The sequence below is a fragment of the Anomaloglossus baeobatrachus genome, chromosome 5, assembly GCF_048569485.1.
Source record: "Anomaloglossus baeobatrachus isolate aAnoBae1 chromosome 5, aAnoBae1.hap1, whole genome shotgun sequence".
Lineage (NCBI taxonomy): Eukaryota > Metazoa > Chordata > Amphibia > Anura > Aromobatidae > Anomaloglossus > Anomaloglossus baeobatrachus.
The window spans coordinates 39,723,296-39,747,407 of NC_134357.1; the positions used below are offsets into that span (position 1 = coordinate 39,723,296).

At 45.1% G+C, this 24,112-nt stretch overlaps 1 protein-coding gene across 1 annotated transcript in view; it reads left to right on the forward strand.

Moving 5' to 3' along the window:
• Nucleotides 1-24,112, forward strand: part of ABCC2 (ATP binding cassette subfamily C member 2) — a 71,003-nt gene extending 46,891 nt beyond the window's left edge. Inside the window, exons 17-32 of the mRNA XM_075348427.1 lie at nucleotides 22-198; nucleotides 704-871; nucleotides 1,546-1,729; nucleotides 3,571-3,697; nucleotides 3,885-4,002; nucleotides 5,160-5,379; nucleotides 5,704-5,858; nucleotides 8,110-8,265; nucleotides 10,355-10,554; nucleotides 10,644-10,770; nucleotides 13,293-13,394; nucleotides 14,284-14,427; nucleotides 15,064-15,222; nucleotides 20,790-20,956; nucleotides 21,498-21,692; nucleotides 23,077-24,112. Coding sequence (XP_075204542.1) covers nucleotides 22-198; nucleotides 704-871; nucleotides 1,546-1,729; nucleotides 3,571-3,697; nucleotides 3,885-4,002; nucleotides 5,160-5,379; nucleotides 5,704-5,858; nucleotides 8,110-8,265; nucleotides 10,355-10,554; nucleotides 10,644-10,770; nucleotides 13,293-13,394; nucleotides 14,284-14,427; nucleotides 15,064-15,222; nucleotides 20,790-20,956; nucleotides 21,498-21,692; nucleotides 23,077-23,206 — 2,529 coding nt within the window. The 3' untranslated portion in view covers nucleotides 23,207-24,112. The remainder of the gene's footprint in view (nucleotides 1-21; nucleotides 199-703; nucleotides 872-1,545; nucleotides 1,730-3,570; nucleotides 3,698-3,884; nucleotides 4,003-5,159; nucleotides 5,380-5,703; nucleotides 5,859-8,109; nucleotides 8,266-10,354; nucleotides 10,555-10,643; nucleotides 10,771-13,292; nucleotides 13,395-14,283; nucleotides 14,428-15,063; nucleotides 15,223-20,789; nucleotides 20,957-21,497; nucleotides 21,693-23,076) is intronic.

Sequence of the window (24,112 nt, forward strand, 5' to 3'; positions counted from 1 at the left end):
AAACATAACCATGTATTTCAGGGTTCTGTGGCCTATGTTCCTCAGCAAGCCTGGATTCAGAATGCCACACTGAAAGATAACATCTTGTTTGGGTCACCACTAGACGAGACAAGATACCAACGGGTCCTCGAAGCCTGTGCCCTGCTTCCCGATTTACAGATGTTGCCTGGAGGAGATATGTCTGAGATTGGAGAAAAGGTAATTTGTATGTCAGTAATAAAAGTTAATTCTCTTTCAAGCACTAAGCTGCAGTGCTGTTTCACTTACCCAGTTCATCCTCTTTTAGAAGCTGCTTTTAACTGCTGCTCTGCAAAGATCTTAAACAATTTGTCTGCAGGACTTTGCTTGCCTGAGCTTCTATACTCTCCAACTCTGTACTTAGACAGGGAAATTCCTGTACACAAATTGATTTAGTGTAGTGTACAAATCTTTGGGCAGTAATTGAAAGCAGCTTCCAAAGGAGCATGAACTGGACATAGTGTTTGGAAGAGGAAGCAAAACAAGGTAATGAAGCAACTTTCATAACTTTGCAATGCATGGAGGATAATTAAATTAAAAAAAAAGTTTAGTTACCATTTAAAGGTGTTTTCACATTTTATATTGCATTTCTGGGATGTAGCATCATCTTTATGCTTGGTGGGGGACTGAGCCCTTGGTACGCTCACCGATCTTTATGTTCTTTCATTCTTTTGATATCTCATAGGGAATAAACTTGAGTGGAGGACAGAAGCAGCGGGTGAGTCTGGCTCGGGCAGTGTATCAGAATACAGATATCTACATCCTCGATGACCCTCTTTCGGCTGTCGATGCTCATGTTGGGAAACACATATTTGAGAAGGTTGTTGGACCCAGTGGTTTACTAAATAAAAAGGTAAATCAGAGATAAAACAACACTATTTTGTCGTATAAACCAATAGTCAACTTGAACGATCAATAAACCCTATAAAAATTAACTTGCAGAATTAAAGGGGTTGTCCACTACTTCTACATTGATGGCATGTCCTTAGGATAGGTCATCAATGTCTGATCGTCCGGGGTCCGACACCCAGCACCCCCACCAATCAGCTGCTCTCGGTCCCAGCTGCTGCAGCAGGCAGCTGGAAATGTTCAGTTCCGGAGCTGCTCCGTCTTCTGATAGTGGCCACGGCCCGGCACTGCACATCCACCACCCATTCAGATCAATAGGAGGCGGATGTGCAGTACCCAGCCACTGTTGCTATGAGTTGACGGGCAGCTCCGGAACTGAGCATTTCTGGCTGCCTGCTGCTGCCACCGGGACCGAGAACAGCTGATCGGCGGGGGTGCGCAATGTCGGACCTCAGCCGATTAGACATTGATGAACTATCCTAAGAATAGCCCATCAATGTAGAAGTAATGGACAACCCCTTTAAGTGAGGTGATAAAATATTCACCCCTAAGCACAGGATGTTGTCATTCATTGATCATTACAAGACTTTAATCTAAGATTCGGCAGTGGAGGACTGATGTAGTACAATCTTCTAGAGTTGCATGGTTGTAAATTTCTTACATCCCATCTTTTCTCAGACCCGCGTCCTGGTCACTCACGGCGTAAGCTTTCTAAAGCACACAGATGAAATTGTGGTCATAGTAAACGGAAGCGTAACTGAGACCGGCTCATACAAAACACTATTGGCCAACAATGGAGCTTTTGCAGAGTTCCTCAGGACATACGCAAAGCAAGACCATGCCAAGGACTCGGAGCCGACAGGTAAAGTCAATGTAGATTATGTGCGTAGATTGGAAATGTTCTTTCACAGTTTGGTATTTGTTCAGAAAAATATTAAAAGCTTGCGTATTACTATCCTTTCATTTGTTGGTTCATATTTGAGAAGACCCTTCAAGTAGCATTTCCAATAAAGCCACCAGGTAGAGCTCCTCTTTAAAGAAACCTGTCACTTGCTCAAAAAATAGAGTTAAATACCTTGTAAAAATTCCTGATTTCCCCTGATCCTAATGCTCTTTTCCGTTTTGCTGTACGTCACTCCATTGTATAGATATTCACATTTGTTTCTTTTGGAGCACAATATACAAAATCTCTGCTTGCCAAGTGGGTGTAGCAAGCATGGCGAGTTGCATTCAGACCTCCGTGCGTTTGATGCAGAACAAAAAAACACACGAAAAGGGGGGCACCGGGGACACAAAAACAACGAGAGGCCCTGGCACTAGTGAGAGGGGTAGGTGGGCACCTCCTAACCTCACCTGCAGCTGTCCATCCTCTCCTCATCAGTCCCTATCCAGTCTCCGCAACTGTTGCCAAACAGGAATCAGGGACCCTCGGCAGACCCTATCGTAACTCTGACTAATGATTGACGGGGGGAGTTCACTAGGCCTCACTGCTGCACTAACAACACACTAGGGAAGTAAAGACAAGCAGGGGGAAAAACAACCAAAAGGATATAGTCTGAGCACAGGAACTTGACTTGCAAAACCTTCCTGAAAGGCAGCCAGGACACAAATTACTTTGTATCTTCAGCAGAGATTGCTGGGATACACCACTATTTAAAGCTGAAGGGCATTACTAAGTAAGTGCAGCTGATCACTCGGCAAGGAACTGCTTGGAAAAGCTGCAATAGCAAAACTGGCACTTAACAACTTCAGTGCCAAGAGAAATAAAACCCATTTAAATGAAGAGAGCCAGATGAGAGGCTCCATTCCAAAGGCTGTCACTGGTCTGTGTATACCACTAGGATGTATTTATATGTGGTAAGGTCTAGTATAATCTAGGCTGAGTTTGAAAAAGGTCATGTTGTCCCTTTGACCGAAACGCGTCACACTATTAGTGTTTTGTGCACGATGATTTAAAATAAAGAAAAGAAAAATGAAAAGAAAAATATACGAGTGCCGATCCTTATCATTTATTTGGTCTCAACATGCAAGGAGACGATCATGACAGGTGTTTCTTGACAGTCTTTTCAGGGGCAGCACGCTTTCCCCCCTCCCTTTCCAATCACAGCTCGGTAGCGTCTTCTGAGTCTTCTAGATCAGCTGCTGAGCTGTGATTGATAGATTCTGGGACGAGGGAGGGTAGAAAGTGCACTGTCACTGCGAAGACTCTGAAGAAACAACCAATTGCACTACAAGCAGAGATTTCACATATTGTGCTCCAAAAGCAATATGTGAATATCTCTGCAATGGAGTGACACAGCTCAAAATGGAAAACAGTTACAGAATCAGGAGAGCTGTGGGATTTTATTTAGAAAGTATTTAACTCAATTTTTTGAGCAAGTGACAGGTCCTCTTTAAATTATGTTATTGAATGTAATTTGTGTACACTACACTGAGATAGGATTATATATGTTATTCTTCTATATGATGTCTATAATTTCAATTATACATACATAATAGGGGTAATTTTTGGGGGGTGTTGCAGAGTATATGACAATTTATTAGATTGACTTGGTCCCTTTCATGCAACTGATCGGAGATTGGGAAATATTGCAAATATCACATTGAGATTTTCCAAGATTGAAAATGAAATGATAAATTTTCTCCTTCGTGGACATTACTGTTTGCACCATTCATCTGGTTTTCCTATTGTCCCTCTTGCAGTGCTACTCCATGCAAATGAGGAAGATGATGGTGAAGATCCAGTAGAACAGGGCGCAGAAGCAGCAGAAGATATTGTGACGACGACCCTTAAGAGGGAGAACAGTCTCCATAAGCGGAAGCTTAGCAGGTCAGGCTGGTAGATATAGGATACAGAAATTGCTGTAATGTACATTGTTGCACAAGATCGATCGTCCTACTGAGCGCTTATCCATTGACTCGCCATGGCTCGAGATCAAGTTGAAGGCGGTCAAAATGAAATACACTTCATGACTTGGATTGTGGTCCTGACTGTATACTTCTTACCTGTCTCATAGCATGAATGGCACTTTAAGGAAGTCACTGAAGGAGGTAACGAAGGAGAAGGGGGCAGACGAGAAGACCACTGCAAAAGGACAACAGCTTATTGAGAAAGAAACAGTGGAGACCGGAAAGGTACAGATACCTATGCCCTTCAATCAGCGCCTAAAGTACAGGTCCTTTGGGGTTAATATGTGCATACCGACTCTCCTGGAATGTTCGGGAGCCTTCCTTAAAAAGAGGAACCTCCTGGATTCCCGGAAGAGTTGCCAAACCTCCTTGGCTTAGCACTTACAGAAGGTTTTTTGTACATGATGCCACCATGCTCCTCGCAATGATGGAGACCTGACCTGATATCCAAACACATAGTAAGGAGGTATGAAAGAGGTGAGAAGGATGTATGGAAAAGGAGTGACTTGAAAAGGGGTCAAACCTTTGGTAAGAAGGTTTCCTCCTGTGAAGTTGCCAAGTACGTACAATGACACAATTCAGCAGGATGGCGCCTGAGTGCTGCGCTTCCCTTCACGAGGATCTGGCTGCTTTCCTGAAATGTCCACATTGCTTAATATTTGTATTCCTCATAATATGCAAGTTATAGACCAGCTTTTCTTATAACTCCATGTTCTGCCGTTCTTCTTTTACTCCTCCTAGAAACATATGAATAATTGGACAACTGGGTGGGGTCACACTCTGACACTGTCCAATCAGTGCTATGTAGGGACACACTGCTTGGATAAGGGGAATGGATGGTTAAAGGGGTTGTCCACTACTAGGACAACGCCTTCTGATTCCACATGTTTCCCCCAGGTAAAATAATAAAGCCTATAGTCACCTCCTGAATCAGCACCCTTCCAGTGGCGCCACGGCTAGTGGTGCCAGGACTCACTTGAGCCCCGCATCTAATCAGCACTGGCTTTCTTCACTCCTCCTTTGGACCAAACTAACAACCAACAGGAAGTGAGCGCAGCCACAACACTCACTTCCTGTTCACTAACTTGTTTGGTCCAAAGGAAGCCGCTGCTGATTGGACGTGGTTCTCGTGAGATGTCACAACCCCTCGTGAGCTCCGGCACTGTGATCCCGGACACCGCTGGATGGGTGCCGGTACAGGAGGTGAATGTAGGCTTTATTATTCTACCTAGTGGAAATATTTGGAATCAGAAGGGGTTGTCCTAGTAGTGGACAATCCCTTTAAGTAATTTATCGGAGGAATAACACAGGAACAATACAATGCAAAATTCTAAGAAAAAATGACCCAGAATTGTAATTTTTTCTCATTAATTTTTTTGCAGGTGAAATTTTCTCTTTATATGAAGTACCTTCAAGCAATTGGATGGGGGTACTCTGTCTCGATATTGCTGACCTTCATTTTACAAAACGCAGCCTTTGTCGGCCAGAACATCTGGATCAGTGAATGGACGTCGGACTCTGTGGAATATTTTAATAGGACCTATCCGGTGTCGCAGAGAGACATGCGGGTCGGAGTGTTTGGAGCCCTGGGAGTGACACAAGGTAAGAAACAACAGCAATGTTCCTTGTATCCATTACTGTTAGGCTGGCCCCCACTATTTATACAGGTGGTTTCATGTAGATAGGCCCTGTCCATGTGCTGTATATGGGGATATGGGCCTCATAGAATTTAATGGTGGGCTCAAGCTCTGGCAAATTGGAGACAGTTTTGTCACACAGTATAACCTTTATCATCTTTATCGCCAATATGGGAAAATATATGGCTGTCCGCGGCTACTATTCCTATATGCAAGGAGTCGTCCCCTATACTCCAGTATTGTATGGTAGTAGATTATTGGGTAGTAACAATTTGCATGTATTTGTCAGGTATTTTCGTGTTCCTCAGTGCTTTTCTGTGTGCTGCCGGTACGGTGCGTGCAGCAAGGTTGCTCCATACACAACTCCTGAGAAATATCTTGCATGTGCCTATGCAGTTTTTTGATACCACTCCAACTGGGCGCATCGTCAACAGGTTTGCCAAGGTCAGTGCCATTCATTTTTATTGAAAGCATTTGTTGCTCCTCTCTATTTTATTAAACTAAACTTGTGTTCGTATACCGCCACGGCCAGGGGTGCGACACTTTTTTAGGTCTTCAGTGATGTGTCTGTGGCGCCCCTGGGGCTTCAGGTGCCACAGGGTATTGCAGCTATTTTAAGGGGTAATATCGATCCCAGGTTAGGAGGGGGTTAACTGTCGGTGCCTTCACAAAACACACACATAAAACAGTTGCGTACTTTCCCACAGGGGGGGTGGACTAGGGCACACAGGGTGGTTAGCCATCACGAAGCATGGGACTTTCCCGGTCGCCAGGACAATCACTGGGGGGCTGCACCACTTGGGGTAAAAAGGAGGCGCAACCATCTCTCTAGAGCAGACTTTCCTGAGCACGGCTTGGATAACATCTCGCACAGACATCAGGAGTTTAGCTTTCCTCTTTCTTCATGGGCCCGTGGCTTGGAGCTGGAGGATCGGCCCGGGTTCCGGACAGCAAACGAGGGACACTTCACTAGAAAGACTTTCACGGGCACTGGCGGTGACCGCTGACTATCCGGGATCGGCTGGAGCCCATCGTGGCAGAGATCGGTACTCTGGGGCAGCGCCTGAACTACCAGTGAGTAAAAGACCTAAAACCCCTGCCTCTGCCTCTCATTTGCCGTTGCTGTCGCCCAGCGCTGCGGCGCCGCCGGGGACTACCACCACCCCCGTCCATCCTCCATTATCCTCCCCGGGGTAACCCCGCTCCGCCTGTGAGGAGCGACACCATCCCGGCTGCAACCTTCACCATCAACCCTAGAGATCAGCACACGCAGCGGCAGCCCATCCCTGGCCGCGTACCACAGGTGGCGTCACGATCATAAAAGTCTTTCCTCACCGTCACCCCCATCCTCCACCACCTCCATCCTTCCTACCGCCCTCCTTTCTGTACGCCTAGGGGTCACGAAACCGGGTCAGGCCACCCCGTGACGACTCAGAGGATCTGCACCACTGGCCCGGCGACTGGACGGGTTAACCCACTCGATCCCAGGGTGCTACATGTCCGCCACCCCACCACTGGTCTCCGTCGTATATGTAGCAGGGCAACACATCGCACTGAGAGGTTCTTTGCAACACAACAACAAACACTTCATTTGTCTTTTAATCTTCGGGACAGACATGGCCACTTTTTCTATATATTCCTGTCTTTCGGGTACTTTTCCTTTTGCAAGCCCTTGCCCTGGCTATTAGCCTTCTAGTAGCTGAGTCTAGACACCTGTTTTCTCCTGATTCCTGTTCCCACGGCTTCCCTGGTCCGCATCATTACTTCAGATGGCTTTCTAGCCTCTCGACTTGTATATGGGCCTGCCCGCGGTACACTTGCCCCAACACCCAACTGGTCCCCGGACTCTCCTAAGCCCGTCACGAGGGGAGCCGTAGGCTCCGAACCATTAAAGGATACCTCTAGGTTCTGCAACGGACTGTGGTACAGAGCTCATTCTTGCTTCAGCAACGCTTGGCAGCACTGACTCTCTCCCAGGACTGTCTCGCTAACCAACACTCTTCTCTCTCACACTTCTCCCATCTTGGCTCTAGTTCCATCAGCAATCAGGACGTATCTACTACATTACACATACTAAAATCCTTTATGCTAATATCCCTACTTAACATTTGACAATTAACACAGACAGATTATGCTTTAAAATACATATTATATGGTAAAATACAGTAAAACACTTAAAACTGCCGATCACTAGAGGGCGCCGACCGCTGCACTGCTCCGGCTCTGCTTCATTGCCAGCCGTACTCTCTAGCAGCAGCACTTAGACATTTAAACAACATATGTACATCATAGAAGTGGGGTGATACTGAGCATTGCATCTGGTAATCCAGCTCTGGGATGAGATAAAACACTAACTAGAAAGCAGCAGCTTAGAGGACATTATAGAATAGTGCTAAGCAGTGTAGTTGTAAATTTAGGTCTGGGGTGTGATACATCTAGAAAGCAGCAGCTTAGAGGACATTATACAGCAGTACTGAGCAGTGTAACTGTGAATCCAGCTCTGGGGTGAGATAAAACACTGACTAGAAAGCAGTTCTTCTTCAATCAGATGTATCAGGTAGTTTCTTGTTTTCACTTGTATTATTGATTTATTAAAGTTTGTAGAAACAACAGAAACTATTAAAATCTTGGGGAAAGACTGACAACCTTCACAATCAACAGGTCAAATCAATGCATGAATTGTATTTGCTTCTAGGACATCTTCACCGTGGATGAAACCATCCCTATGTCGTTCCGCAGTTGGATTTCTTGCATCCTGGGAGTGATCAGCACCCTGTTTATCATCTGCTGGGCAACACCCATCTTTGCTGCCGTCATCGTACCATTAGTCATTTTATATTACTTTGTGCAGGTAAGCATTGAGTGTTCTTTGCCTTCATTGATGGTGTCTGATTTCTCAGCGGTCCTTTTTCCAAACCTGCATGTCAAAAATATTATTAATTATTTACTCATCTATTTTCTGAATTAGTCATAATCATTGGCTATTTAACACATTTTTTTAATTATATATAGTGATCAATAATGTTGTTTTGCTTAAATAATACCTGTCCTTTCTGATTTAACTTTAAAAAAGCATTGATTTACTCTACCCCTGTACAACAAGGTAAAATTGCTTTTGTTGCTTATGCCAGTCTAATATGTCCAAGCAATATCCCAATTTTCATGTTCTGTAACTTGCATTTGTTTAAGTGTGCAGTTCCCCTTAATCTGCATTCTGCCAGCACTAGAGGCACTGGAGCTTACTTTTATGCACTTCCCAGCATGCACTGCTCTTACCTTTCTCATATGGCTTGCCTGTTCTGAACTTAAAGTCAGCTGATTTATGATGCCTATATGCAGTATGGCAGATAGGAGAGCAAGAGCATAGAGACAAAAACCTGCCCCCCCCCTTCCTGTAGAGACAAAAACCTGCCCCCACTTCCTGTAGAGACAAAGGCCTGCCACCACTTCCTGTAGAGACAAAGATCTGCCACCACTCCCTGTAGAGACAAAGATCCGCCCCCACTTCCTGTAGAGACAGAGATCCACCCCCGCTTCTTGTAGAGACAAAGATCCACCCCCACTTTCTATAGACAAACACCTGCCCCCACTTTCTGTAGAGAAACAAAAACCCACCCCCACTTCCTCTGGAGACAAAGAGCAACACCCACTTCCTGTAGAGACAAAGATCCAACCCATTTCCTGTAGAGAGACAAAGAGCTGCCCCCACTTCCTGTAGAGACAAAGACCTGCCCACACTTCCTGTAGAGACAAAGATCCACCCCCACTTCCTGTAGAGACAAAGATCAGTCCCCACTTCCTGTAGAGACAAGGACCTGCCCCCACTTCCTGTAGAGACAAAGATCCACCCCCACTTTCTATAGACAAAGACCTGCCCCCACTTTCTGTAGAGAAACAAAAACCCGCCCCCCACTTCCTGTAGAGAAACAAAGACCTGCCCCACTTCCTGTATAGACAAAGATCCGTCCCCACTTCGTGTAGAGACAAAGACCCGCCCCCACTTCGTGTAGAGACAAAGACCCGCCCCCACTTCGTGTAGAGACAAAGATCCGTCTCCACTTCCTGTAGAGACAAAGATCCACCCCCACTTCCTATGGAGACAGAGATCCACCCCCGCTTCCTGTAGAGACAAAGACCCGCCCTCGCTTCCTGTAGAGACAAAGATCCACCCCCATTTCCTGTAGAGACAAAGATCCGCCCCCACTTCCTGTAGAGACAAAGATCCGTCCCCACTTCCTGTAGAGACAAAGATCCGTCCCCACTTCCTGTAGAGACAAAGATCCGTCCCCACTTCCTGTAGAGACAAAGATCCGTCCCCACTTCCTGTAGAGACAAAGATCCGTCCCCACTTCCTGTAGAGACAAAGATCCACCCCCACTTCCTGTAGAGACAAAGATCCACCCCCACTTCCTGTAGAGGCAAAGATCTGCCCCCACTTCCTGTAAAGACAGGAAGTCATCCCCCCCACCACAGACATTGAATTAAAAGGTCCATGTATCTAAGCAAGCAGCCTAAGAGCAGGACATGTTATAATAATAACCATTATATACATTTTAAAAATGTTTTATATTTTATAAAATGTCTTGCTTTTTGGTTAACTGTCTTAAAACCTCAAACAGCATCATTAAATTGTAAAATTCTGGCTGACTGTAGACCCCCTAAAGTGATCTGAAGAGCTTACAGTCTATTATTCACACATAAAACAGAATACAGTATATCCTAAAGCTTCCCATAGTCTTAGCTTTCCGAAAACAATGCTCCACTATTATTTTTACGCAAAGAATTTGGAACTCTGTTTTATAACAACGGAACTATGAGCCCAAATGGGGAGTCACACTGCAACTGTAGAATGCTGATCGATACTTGCCCCCAGTGACCATTATTCCCATAGATGTCTATGTACAGATCTATAGCATATGACATTGTCATTGTGTCTGTAGAGGTTTTACGTCACAACCTCGCGTCAGCTGAGACGTCTGGATTCAGTCACAAGGTCTCCCATCTACTCTCACTTCGGGGAGACAGTCTCTGGCCTGTCCGTCATCCGAGCTTATGGACATCAGCAGAGGTTCCTCCAGCACAATGAAGACACCTTAGATATCAACCAGAAGAGTGTTTACTCCTGGATTGTCTCCAACAGGTAAGACATCCATGACGGGTGTGAATCCTCGCCATTCGTGACCAGGACGTATCGCTCGTAATTTCCCATTTGTGTATTACTGTCCGCAGGTGGCTGGCCATCCGTCTTGAGTTTGTGGGGAACCTGACTGTGTTTTTTGCCGCGCTCTTCGCTGTGTTGGCCCGGGGCACAGTGGACAGTGGAACGGTTGGACTTTCCATTTCCGCAGCACTCAATGTGAGTCACTCTGAAAGGCTATAACCATGGGATAAAGAGAGCGGTGGTGGTATTCTTGGAGGAGAACGGTGGCGGTGTTCTAGGGGGAGAGTGGTGGCGGTGTTCTGGGGGAGAGCAGTGGCGGTGTCCTGGGAGGAGAGCGGTGGCAGTGTTCTGGGAGGAGATCGGTGGCGGTGTTCTGGGGGAGAGCAGTGGCGGTGTCCTGGGAGGAGAGCGGTTGCGGTGTTCTGGGAGGAGAGCGGTGGCGGTGTTCTGGGAGGAGAGTGGTGGCGGTATTCTGGGGGGAGAGCGGTGGCGGTATTCTGGGTGGAGAGCGGTGGCGGTGTTCTGGGAGGTGAGCGGTGGCGGTGGTCAGGGAGGAGAGCGGTGGCCGTGTTCTGGGAGGAGAGCGGTGGCGGTGTTTTGGGTGGAGAGCGGTGGCAGTGTTCTGGGAGGAGAGCGGTGGCGGTGTTCTGGGAGGAGAGCGGTGGCGGTATTCTGGGGGGAGAGTGGTGGCGGTATTCTGGGTGGAGAGCGGTGGCGGTATTCTGGGTGGAGAGCGGTGGCGGTATTCTGGGTGGAGAGCGGTGGCGGTGGTCAGGGAGGTGAGCGGTGGCGGTGGTCAGGGAGGTGAGCGGTGGCGGTGGTCAGGGAGGAGAGCGGTGGCCGTGTTCTGGGAGGAGAGCGGTGGCCGTGTTCTGGGAGGAGAGTGGTGGCCGTGTTCTGGGTGGAGAGCGGTGGCCGTGTTCTGGGTGGAGAGCGGTGGCAGTGTTCTGGGAGGAGAGCGGTGGCGGTCGTCAGGGAGGAGAGCGGTGGCGGTGTTCTGGGAGGTGAGCGGTGGTGGTGGTCAGGGAGGAGAGCGGTGGCCGTGTTCTGGGAGGAGAGCGGTGGCGGTGTTTTGGGTGGAGAGCGGTGGCAGTGTTCTGGGAGGAGAGCGGTGGCGGTGTTCTGGGAGGAGAGCGGTGGCGGTATTCTGGGGGGAGAGCGGTGGCGGTATTCTGGGTGGAGAGCGGTGGCGGTATTCTGGGTGGAGAGCGGTGGCGGTATTCTGGGTGGAGAGCGGTGGCGGTGTTCTGGGAGGTGAGCGGTGGCGGTGGTCAGGGAGGTGAGCGGTGGCGGTGGTCAGGGAGGAGAGCGGTGGCCGTGTTCTGGGAGGAGAGCGGTGGCAGTGTTCTGGGAGGAGATCGGTGGCGGTGTTCTGGGGGAGAGCAGTGGCGGTGTCCTGGGAGGAGAGCGGTTGCGGTGTTCTGGGAGGAGAGCGGTGGCGGTGTTCTGGGAGGAGAGCGGTGGCGGTATTCTGGGGGGAGAGCGGTGGCGGTATTCTGGGTGGAGAGCGGTGGCGGTGTTCTGGGAGGTGAGCGGTGGCGGTGGTCAGGGAGGAGAGCGGTGGCCGTGTTCTGGGAGGAGAGCGGTGGCCGTGTTCTGGGAGGAGAGCGGTGGCCGTGTTCTGGAAGGAGAGCGGTGGCGGTGTTTTGGGTGGAGAGCGGTGGCAGTGTTCTGGGAGGAGAGCGGTGGCGGTGTTCTGGGAGGAGAGCGGTGGCGGTATTCTGGGTGGAGAGCGGTGGCGGTATTCTGGGTGGAGAGCGGTGGCGGTATTCTGGGTGGAGAGCGGTGGCGGTATTCTGGGTGGAGAGCGGTGGCGGTGTTCTGGGAGGTGAGCGGTGGCGGTGGTCAGGGAGGTGAGCGGTGGCGGTGGTCAGGGAGGAGAGCGGTGGCCGTGTTCTGGGAGGAGAGCGGTGGCCGTGTTCTGGGAGGAGAGCGGCGGCCGTGTTCTGGGTGGAGAGCGGTGGCCGTGTTCTGGGTGGAGAGCGGTGACAGTGTTCTGGGAGGAGAGCGGTGGCGGTCGTCAGGGAGGAGAGCGGTGGCGGTGGTCAGGGAGGAGAGTGGTGGCGGTGGTCAGGGAGGAGAGCGGTGGCGGTATTCTGGGAGGTGACAAATAAAAAGTGTGAAAAATACATACAAAATATAATTAAAAATCCCTCAAGAAATATAAAAACTTTAAATCATAATGTAAACATCAAAATCTAGAAAATATGTATAGATAAATTGTCACTGTGTGGATAACTGTCCAACCTAACCTTGTACCACACACACAAAAAAACATCTAAGAACTCTATGGACCTGAAAATAAAACAGTTATGGCTCTCAGACTATTGCCATCAAAACCAATTTTTTTAAGCAGCAAAACAAACAAACAATCTTTATAAATATGGTCAAATAACAGCGCTCACCCCTTTCTTTTTTTTATGTGCAGCACGATGGCTCAGTGGTTAGCACTGTATGGTGGCTCAATGGTTAGCACTTTATGGTGGCTCAGTGTTTAGCGCTGTATGGTGTGTCAGTAATTAGTGCTCTATGGTGGCTCAGAGGTAAACACTGTACGATGGCTTAGTGGTTAGCAATGTATGGTGACTCAGTGGTTAGCGCTGTACGATGGATTGATGGTTAGCACTGTAAGGTGGCTCAGTGGTTAGCGCTGCTCAGTGGCTCATTTTAGTTTCCAATGTTAGTGAGCCCTAACATTGCACATCTTATTTTCACAGATCACACAGACACTGAACTGGTTGGTCCGGATGACGTCTGAGCTGGAGACCAACATTGTAGCCGTTGAGCGCGTGGATGAATACATTAAAACAGAGAATGAAGTAAGTAACACTGTATTCCTGTTGTTTAATTGGTTCTTTCATCAGATTTCAGCATACAAGCTGCACATATTATTAAATTGATCATAGACCTGATGGGCCTGGTGTACTTACTGAAAACATCCGTGTTAGAATAGCAGCATAATCTTTTTTTTTAAGTTTTCTCACCTAATATTATGAGCATTTTCATACAAATACACTCATATAAAGATTTGAGTAGATAGCCTGGTGTACTTGCTTTGCAAATCCATGTTAGAATGGCGGTATAATCCTATATGAGCAATTTCTATAGACTTGATATTATTATGACTATTCTATGAGTGTGGCTGGATTAAATACACATAATATCAGGTGAGAAACCTTAAAAAATGGATTATGCAGCCATTTTAACATGGATTTTCCAAGTAAGTACACCAGCCGCATGTGGTCTAAGATCTTTTTAATAATGTATGCGTTTTTTTATTGTGAAATCTAGTGATAGATCTGCTATAAAGGGGATAATATGGTAACATCTAGATCAGGCATGAGACCCCCACTGATCAGCAGGATGCGGCTGAGTGGAGCAGAAATGCACGTGTTTACCCCCAGTCCATTCATTCTCTATGGGACTGCCGGGAAACACCAAGCGATGTGCTCAGCCATCTCCCTTTTGAACTGTCCATTTGCCATGCTGGAACTGGAACAGACTTCAAATGTATCCATAGACCCCCATAGACCCCCATGCCCATGTTGGGCTGATATTTGTTGCTGGACCCTATTTTTACTGTATGAAATAGTACGGGAATTTTTTTTTTCAATAGGAGCCAATTACATTTCACATATGCAAGATATCTATGTAGTAAAATGTTCATATTAATTAAATATCATGTTGTTCTTTGTGTTTACTTTATAGGCAGAATGGGTGACTCAGCGGCGCCCCCCACAGGACTGGCCAGATAAAGGCATTGTGCAGTTTGTGGATTATAAGGCCCGATACCGCGCTGAATTAGACCTTGTGCTACATGGGATTTCATGCTCTGTGGATAGCATGGAGAAGGTAATGTGAGATGGATGGATGGATGGATAGATAGATATTAGGATAGATGGATGGATGAAGGAATGGATGGATGGAGAGATAGATAGCTAGATAGACATTAGGATGGATGGATGGAGGGATGGATGGATGGATAGGTAGGATAGGATAGATGGATGGATATTGGGATAGATGGATAGATATTAGGATGGATAGATATTAGGATAGATATTAGGATAGATAGAAAGATAGATAGAAGGATAGATAGATATTAGGATAGATAGAAGGATAGATAGAAGGATAGATAGATATTAGGATAGATAGATATTAGGATAAATAGATAGATAGATATTAGGATAGATAGATATTAGGATAAATAGATAGATATTAGGATAGATAGATATTAGGATAAATAGATAGATATTAGGATAGATAGATATTAGGATAGATAGATATTAGGATAGATAGATATTAGGATAGATAGATATTAGGATATATAGAAGGATAGATAGAAGGATAGATAGAGGGATAGATAGATATTAGTATAGATAGATATTAGGATAGATAGATAGATATTAGGATGGATAGATCTTGGCCGCTATTCCTCCATCTGTAAATTAAATCTGTGACTTCTCCCCCGTTTGTGGACCTGTCCACCAGGTTGGAATAGTTGGAAGGACGGGAGCCGGGAAATCTTCACTTACTAACTGTCTGTTCCGGATCATTGAGGCGGCAGAAGGACAGATCATCATTGACGGTCTGGACATTTCCACCATCGGCCTCCACGACCTGCGCAACAAACTGACTATAATTCCTCAGGTAAATCACCAGATAAAACCCATAAAATTAGAGAGAAGAAACTCAATGCAACAATTAAAGCGTTCCTCCACTTTGGACGATTCCTACCAACAGAGGTGTAACTTGAAACTCATGGGGCCCAATGCAAAAGCTCCAACGGGGCCCCCAATAGCGAGTCTTTATTAGCATTGGTCTTTTTATATAGACAAAAGGGACTTTTGGGACCCCTAGGCTCCGGGGCCCGGGTGCAATTACAGCCCGAGCACCTATTGTTGTTTTCCCCCTGCCTACCAATCCTGTGTCCCTGAAACACTGTACCCATTAGTGCTCACAATCTAAGGAGAAGAGTCTTTTATTTGCATTGTGGCCCCGTAGCCCCCAGTGATGCTTCTGCTCCAGATCAGGTTCCTAAAGCGTCACATGATGTTCTTTCAGATCATATACTGTAATATTAATTTTCAACTTGCATTTAGCAAGAATACCACCAGGGGGCAGCAGTTACACATAAGACAATTACTGAGCATAGACATCCATTACATTTCTCCACTTTCTTGACTTTTGCTGAGATTTCCTGGCAAGGATTTCCCGGTAAAATGACATTTCATACCTTCACAGCTTCACAGCAGGTGGATATTTAATATTTGAGGATTATGGGGATCACGTGGAGAATTCAGGATATTAACTGTTGGCAGCGTTTTACTTTATCCTACAATAAGTTTCCTTTGTGTTGTGAGATTGAAACAGTTACGATGCCAGAAAAAATGATTTGTCCTCTCCTCTATGATGTGGGAACAATGGCGGCTCACCCAGCAGTGGGAGTAACTTTGTTTTACTCTGCAGGAAAAGTACCTGACCCCCAACTACGTGTATAAAGGCATTCAATCATGTTCCCTGTGATCAGATTCAGACACGTATTGAAGGATTCGTTATAACTACAGAGATTTTCATGTTTCTTTGCCCTTGGCATCAGCACAGATCTTCTGCTCTCCTTTACCTGCGTTCAATGGATGTGCGGAGCAGTACTGTGTCATATTCAAGGGCACAATGCAAATAAATCTGCTTATTAATTCACGATAGTGGGATATGAGATGAAGTAACCTATGAAAAAGGAGCCAGCACGATCTGAAATTGGCATGCATCATATAAAAAGTGAAAATTCACAGATTTATTCCAACTGTACTATAATAAAAAAAAAAAGAGATTTTTAGCAAATAATTGATCAATTCTTTGAGCCACCCCTGCCAACGTCACGGCAAATCTCAATAGGGGGGTCCTAACCTATATTACGTATTTCATGTGCCATGCGGCCTCCTAGATAAAGTTAAAAGCAGAACCATAATGGAGCACACATACCTGTAACCTGTATATAGCCGCTTCTATGTTGCAAAAAAGGCAATTGTGGATAGAGACCAGCCCAGGTCCCAGCATGTGGAGCAAGCTCTACACATACCAGGACTATATCAGAACTGACCCTCTCAGTGCCAGACAGCAACCATTGATAAAGGCGGACCAGATCCAAGATGGTGCTTAATTAGCATTGCCTGTGGAAAGGGGTGAGGCAACTGAATGTGAACAGCTACCAACAGGAGGAATACATTGTAAACCAAAATCAGGCGTGCATGGTATGGTGATGGTCAGTCACCAGAATTGTAGCATAACTACGGTCATAACAGAGAAAAAGGAGCCAGCACGATCTGAAATTGGCATGCATCATATAAAAAGTGAACATTCACAGATTTATTCCAACTGTACTATAATTAAAAAAAAAAAATGAGATTTTTAGCAAATAATTGATCAATTCTTTGAGCCACCCCTGCCAACGTCACGGCAAATCTCAATAGGGGGATCCTAACCTATATTACGTATTTCATGTGCCATGCGGCCTCCTAGATCAAGTTAAAAGCAGAACCATAATGGAGCACACATACCTGTAACCTGTATATAACCGCTTCCATGTTGTAAAAAAGGCAATTGTGGATAGAGACCAGCCCAGGTCCCAGCATGTGGAGCAAGCTCTACACATACCAGGACTATATCAGAACTGACCCTGAAGTAACCTATGTAGAAGAAGTTACAAAAGGGAATAATAGTAAGCCACGTAAGGCAAGGTATAAGATGATGGATGAGGAGACAGTACTATCTCTGCTAACAATTATAAAAAGAGACAGGGAAGTGGTACTATCAGATCAGCTACTGCCTAACGTAAAGGGATGCAGTACTATATCGGCCTACATGATTCACAGATAGGCAATACTTTGTGAGCTTCACTTTTTTTTTAGAGGGAGAGACAAGGAAGCAGTACTATCTGTGCCTCAGTCATTGTCACACAGTGATTACCGGGGTTCCACTAGGTACAGGAACCCCCGGTGAGCGCTTTAACCCTAGAACACATACCTGGGGCCTCGCAGGTCTGCCAGGTTACTTGTTTTCTATTGTAGATTTCTATGGTTGCGCTTCTAGGGTTAACACACAGGGTACTCGATACAATGGTGGGCCCTAGTACTAAGGAAAGGGGTGCAGGGTCACCTCCTAAACTCACCTGAGGCTGATCCCTGCACTCTCTAATGTTGCTATAACTGTTCTTTCACCCTGTCGCCGATCACGTGCCTATCCCTGTCTTTCCCTGAACCCAGCCTTGTTTAGTGCACAGGGCAGCAAGAACGCTAGCCTCGCTCTAGATTAAAGACACAGAGAGGATTAGACTGACAGAGGTAAAATAAACAGCAATCATACAAAGCACTCCAAGCAACAAGAGGTAATAATGAGGAACAGACCAGAGGGGAAAAACCAAAGAGGACTAAGAAAGGGAAAACTCAACACAACAAGTGTTCTCTGAATGGCTTCCTGGTCCTCAGCTCACAGGTTTCCCCTAGATGCATGCTAAGCCGAAACTATCACCAGCAATTACCTGGACTAGGAGAGAAATCTTTATAGCAGAGCTAATTAGCAATAGAGAACAGCTGACTATAGCTTACATTCAGAGTTCAGGAGATCAGAGGATCTACTTAACCCTAGCAGAATCGGATAAAAGAGAATCTGCCCAGCCAGCAGTAGTAACCTGAACAAGTGTGTATGAGACCCTGCGCTGTGATCTCCTGACACCTGAAATAGGAGGGACCACTCTCTGACCTGGTACCTTCGTGACAGTCATATATAAGTTGATACAATAATAGATAATGTGTGCCTACATGATTATGAGCAGCGCCTCACTGTTTCTTCTTTATCAATATTGCTGCCTAAGGATGAGCACGTTTTTAAAAATTCACCTTGGTTTTGATTCGTCCAAATCGGCTGAAAATGTCAATTACCCACAAATCGGAAACACCATGAAACTAGATAATTATTCTCTGAGACCTCTCCAAACCCCAAAACATAATAGACTGAGGGCAGAGTAAAGGAGGGGTCCACAGTAATACATTTTATATACTTACCTGTGTGCCCCACTCCATCACCTGTCCTGCCGCTGCAGTCAGCCATGTTGCTGGATTTTTGTGAATTGAGTCACCAAAACTTTGTGAAGAGTTTGATAAGTTAAAATTTTAGTTTTTATTTTGATCGTCTCTAGTAAATTATATATGCACAGATAGTACTGCCTCCATGTTGATCCCTTTATATATTTTCTGGTAAATATTTTCAGCATGGAAAGTACCGCCTTCCTATTTGCTTTTTTTTTTAAGTAATGTAGTTACAGTTAGAACCGCCTGCCTGTTGCTATATAGTTTAAAGAAGAAAACAGGAAGGCAGTACTATCTGTGCTTACAGTATTTCTGAGGAGAGAATGGGAGGCAGTATTATCAGAAAATACATAATTTACACTTTAAGAAAGAGACCACACAATTTACTGTAAGAGACAGTACAGTCTGTGCCTAAGCTAATGAAAGGCAGAGACATGAAGGTAGTACTATGTATGCTCTTATATTGTGTGCAGGTAGAGACATGAAGGCAGCACTATGTATGCTCTTATATCATGCACAGGGAGATACATGGAGGCAGTACTGATTTTTCATATGTAATTTACAACAAGAGCCAAGGAGGTAGTTCTATCTGTGCCTACATCAGTCACAGGGAGAAGCAAACAGGCAGTGCTATCTGTCCCTTTACAAAGTTGAAAAAATAGAACTATTTATGCCTACATTATTTTAAGAAAAGGCAAGGAGGCAGTATTATCTGTGCCTACATCTTTCAGAGGAAAAAATACCAATGTGTCAGTACCATACTATCCATTCATATATCATTTACAGGAAAACAGGGAGGCAGCACTTTTTGTGCCTATATTATGCATTAGGAAAAAACAAAGTGGCAGTACTATCTCTCTGTAAATAATATAGGCACAGATAGTACTGCCTCACTGTTTCTCTCTGTAAATAATATAGGCACAGATAGTACTGCCTCATTGTTTTTCTCTGAAAATAATATAGGCACAGATAGTACTGCCTTATTGTTTTTCTCTGAAAATAATATAGGCACAGATAGTACTGCCTCATTGTTTTTCTCTGAAAATAATATAGGCACAGATAGTACTGCCTCATTGTTTTTCTCTGAAAATAATATAGGCACAGATAGTACTGCCTCATTGTTTCTCTCTGTAAATAATATATGCACGGAAACAGGGAGACAGTACTATCTGTGCCTACAGTACAGGAAAACATGGAGGCATTACTGTCTATGTCTATATTATTTACAGGTAGAAACAAGGAAAGCAGTATAATCTGTGCCTACATTATTCACAGGAAAAAAACAAAACAGGAGTCAGTACGGTACTTTCTCTGCCTATATTATTTACTGGAAAACAGGGAGGCAGCACATTTTTTGCCCACATTATTCATAGGGAAAAACAAGATGGCAGTACTCTGTCTGTAAATAATTTTGGCACAGATAGTACTGCCTCCCTGTCCCCGTGCCTATATTATTTACAGATAGAAACAGGCAGGCAGTTCTATCTATGCTTCAATTATTTACAGAGAGATAGTACTACCTCCATGTTTCCATGCCTATATTATTTACAGAGATAAACAGGGAGGCAGTACTATCTCTCTGTAAATAATTTAGGCACAGATAGTACTGCCTCCCTGTTTCTCTCTGTAAATAATAGTACTGTCTCCCTGTTTCCGTGCCTATATTATTTACAGAGAGAAACATGGAGGCAGTACTATCTGTGCCTACATTATTAATAGGAAAACAAGGATGCATTACTATTCATTTCTATTATTTGCAGATGTAAACAGGGAAGCAGTACTATTTGTGCTTACATTATTTACAGGATAAATAGGGAGGTAGTAATATCTGTGTCTACATTGTTTGCAAGGCGGAAATACTATGTGTGCCTCCATTAATAACACTGAGATCAGGCAGCAGTACTATCTGTGCTTACTTTATGTATTTGAAGAGATAGGGAAATGGCTACTTCTGATTATTTAAAGGGCCAGACACATTTTTTAAGTGATTGGAAGCCCTAGAAATATATAGTCAGGTACATTGGAAAATATTGATGTTGGTTGCAAAAAAAATAATTTTTTTTTTTACTACAGTTTGGCTGTTGTATAACAAAAGTAACATTACTGCCATGACAGTGTACGGTTCTCCTGTAGGACCCGGTTCTGTTCTCTGGGACACTGCGGATGAATTTGGACCCATTTGACCAGTACTCGGATGAGGAAGTCTGGAAATCTCTAGAACTCGCCCATCTCAAGCCGTATGTAGAAGGGCTGCAGGAAAAGCTCTTCTATGAAGTAAGCGAAGGAGGAGAGAACCTAAGGTAAGAGGACAGCAATGGCTTCCATATTGTGTTCATGCCCAGCGGCTTCTGCTCACAAAGATAAGCCTTAAAGGGAATCTGTCATCAGATTTTTGTTAACCCATCTGAGAGCAGCAAAATGTAGAGACAGAGAGCCTGATTCCAGCGATGTGTCACTTACTGGGCTGCTTGCTGTGGTTTCCAGTGTGTATACCCCACCTACATCGCTAATTGACAGCTTTCTGCCTATGCACAGTGTACACAGAAAGCTGCCAATCAGTGGAGGGGGGTTATACAGAGCTTATGAATATGGAGGACTACTTGACAGTTGGTTTACTAGTCCAATAGTGATGATCTCCAGTTGATAATACTTATTATCAATACTACAGCTGGAATCAGGGTCATGCCACTATCAGCAAAAGCCTGGTGACAGATTCCATTTAGGACAAAATGTGCCATTCCTTGGCTAAATGCACTTTGTCTTTTTTTCCTCCTAATTTTACAAATGTCATTTTTGTTTTGTCGTTTTTCCAAATTTTCACTTTTATGTTACTGTATGCAGCGTTGGTCAGAGGCAGCTGTTATGTCTTGCTCGGGCGCTACTCCGGAAATCCAAGATACTCATTCTGGATGAAGCCACGGCCGCGGTGGATCTGGAAACTGATAACTTAATCCAGAGGACGATCCGCAGTGAATTTGCAGACTGCACAGTGTTGACCATCGCACATCGTCTGCACACGATCATGGACAGTAACAAGTGAGTATAAGACTGGTTATCACCGTTCATCATTAGTGATGAGCGGGCACTACCATGCTCGGATGCTCAATACTCATAACTAGTGATGAGCGGGCACTACCATGCTCGGGTGCTCAGTACTCGTAACTAGTGATGAGTGAGCCCTACCATGCTCGGGTGCTCAGTTCTCGTAACTAGTGATGAGCGGGCACTACCATGCTCGGGTGCTCTGTACTCGTAACTAGTGATGAGCGGGCACTACCATGCTCAGATACTTGGTACTCGTAACTAGTGATGAGCGAGCACTACCATGCACGGCTGCTCGTAATTAGTGATGAGGTGGCACTACCATGCTCAGGTGCTTAGTACTCGTAACTAGTGATGAGCGGGTACTACCATGCTCGGAGACTTGGTACTCGTAACTAGTGATGAGCGGGCACTACCATGCTTGGGTGCTCAGTACTCGTAACTAGTGATGAGCAAACACTACCATGCTCGGGTGCTTAGTACTCGTAACTAGTGATGAGCAAACACTACCATGCTCGGGTGCTTAGTACTCGTAACTAGTGATGAGCGGGCACTACCATGCTCGGGTGCTCTGTACTCGTAACTAGTGATGAGCGGGCACTACCATGCTCGGGTGCTCAGTACTCGTAACTAGTGATGAGCGGGCACTACCATGCTCGGAGACTTGGTACTCGTAACTAGTGATGAGCGGGCACTACCATGCTTGGGTGCTCAGTACTCGTAACTAGTGATGAGCAAACACTACCATGCTTGGATGCTCGGTACTGGTAACTAGTGATGAGCGGGCACTACCATGCTTGGGTGCTCAGTACTCGTAACTAGTGATGAGCAAACACTACCATGCTTGGATGCTCGGTACTGGTAACTAGTGATGAGCGGGCACTACCATGCTCGGGTGCTCTGTACTGGTAACTAGTGATGAGTGAGAACTACAATTGCTCAGTACTCGTAACCAGAGATGATACTCAATTAAGTACCGAGCACCCGAATAATAGATCAGGTATTGATCTGTGCTGAGGACACTTGCTCATCTCTACGTATGAGGATCCTGACTGCAGCCAACCACCACCAATAGTGGACGCTATGTGCACATGGATTTATTCAGCTAATAGTGAATGCAAAAAGCCTAAAATTCTGTATGTACTGAGCTCCCCCTAGTGGTGGCCGCAGGTAGCCGTTATACGTAAGCACAGCTCAGACCCCCTCCATATATGGTATGAAGGCCATTGCCTCCATCATTCTCTGCTTCTATAGTGTCTAGATGCAGCCCGCTAAATCACAACTAGAGAGGACCATCTTCTTTTGGTGTGGGTGTGTGTGTGTAATAAATATCCATTCGTGCAGGATCTCATTGCATTTCTCTCTTCTTCCTTTGCAGAGTTATGGTGTTAGACGCAGGAAAGATAATAGAGTACGACAGCCCAGGAGACCTCCTGGCAAGGAAAGGACACTTTGCATCTATGGCTAAAGACGCTGGTATTGAAGGCACAGACAACACGTCATTCTGAGGACTGGAGGATGTAGACATGATGAATCAGACTCTACTAAAAAATCTCTGACCATTGATTGGTGCAAACCCAGAACAAACTGGGAAAAAGAGCCAGAATTGGGAAAAATGTTTACGCTGGAGCTGAAGGAAACCTTGTTGAGTGTAAAGCGGCTCATGAGACGACCGAAATTATGTGATGTCATTGGATTTTTAGTAATGAATGAATGATAATTGAGACTGTAGCGTTGTCATTGGGGTAAAACTCTTGGGCACTAGCAGTTATAAGGCGAATCTTGAGAAATCTTTGTTCCTTACAGTTATATATAAGTTTATGGAAGGTGATGAAACAGATATACCAGCACGACTAATGGATGTACCCAGGCAATGACAATAGAAAAGGCTGAGACTAACTTAATGCATGTTTAAGTATGGCATCTAAGAAAATAAGTCATATATTCGATCATGCAAGGTTGGGTAGGGACTTTTCTGTTCGGTCGTTTTGTGTATACAGCTCCCATGCAGATCCATGTGTCTCTCTGATTACAGACTACAAATATAACCGCCTTTTCCTTACTAAACTGATGTTAGTAGAAGCGGAAACATAAATGTTGCCTTTTCTGCGATGATTTAGAATCTGACACATTCGGTTGTTTTTTTAATCATGCAGATAAGTTGTCCTATAATTTTAAAAGGGATGTATGAGGAAAAAAAAAAAATGGCTTTGTTTCAGAAACAGTGCCACTCTTGTTCTTAGGCTATATCTGGTATTGCAGCTCATCCCCATTCACATTAATATCGCAATACCAGACACAGCCGATTCGCACCATCTCTACCTGTGTAACATTGTATCGTTTTGTCTTAGTGTCATTTTGGTTTACTGTTTATTATGTAAAAAATAAAATATGTTTGTTGTTTTTATTTTTAA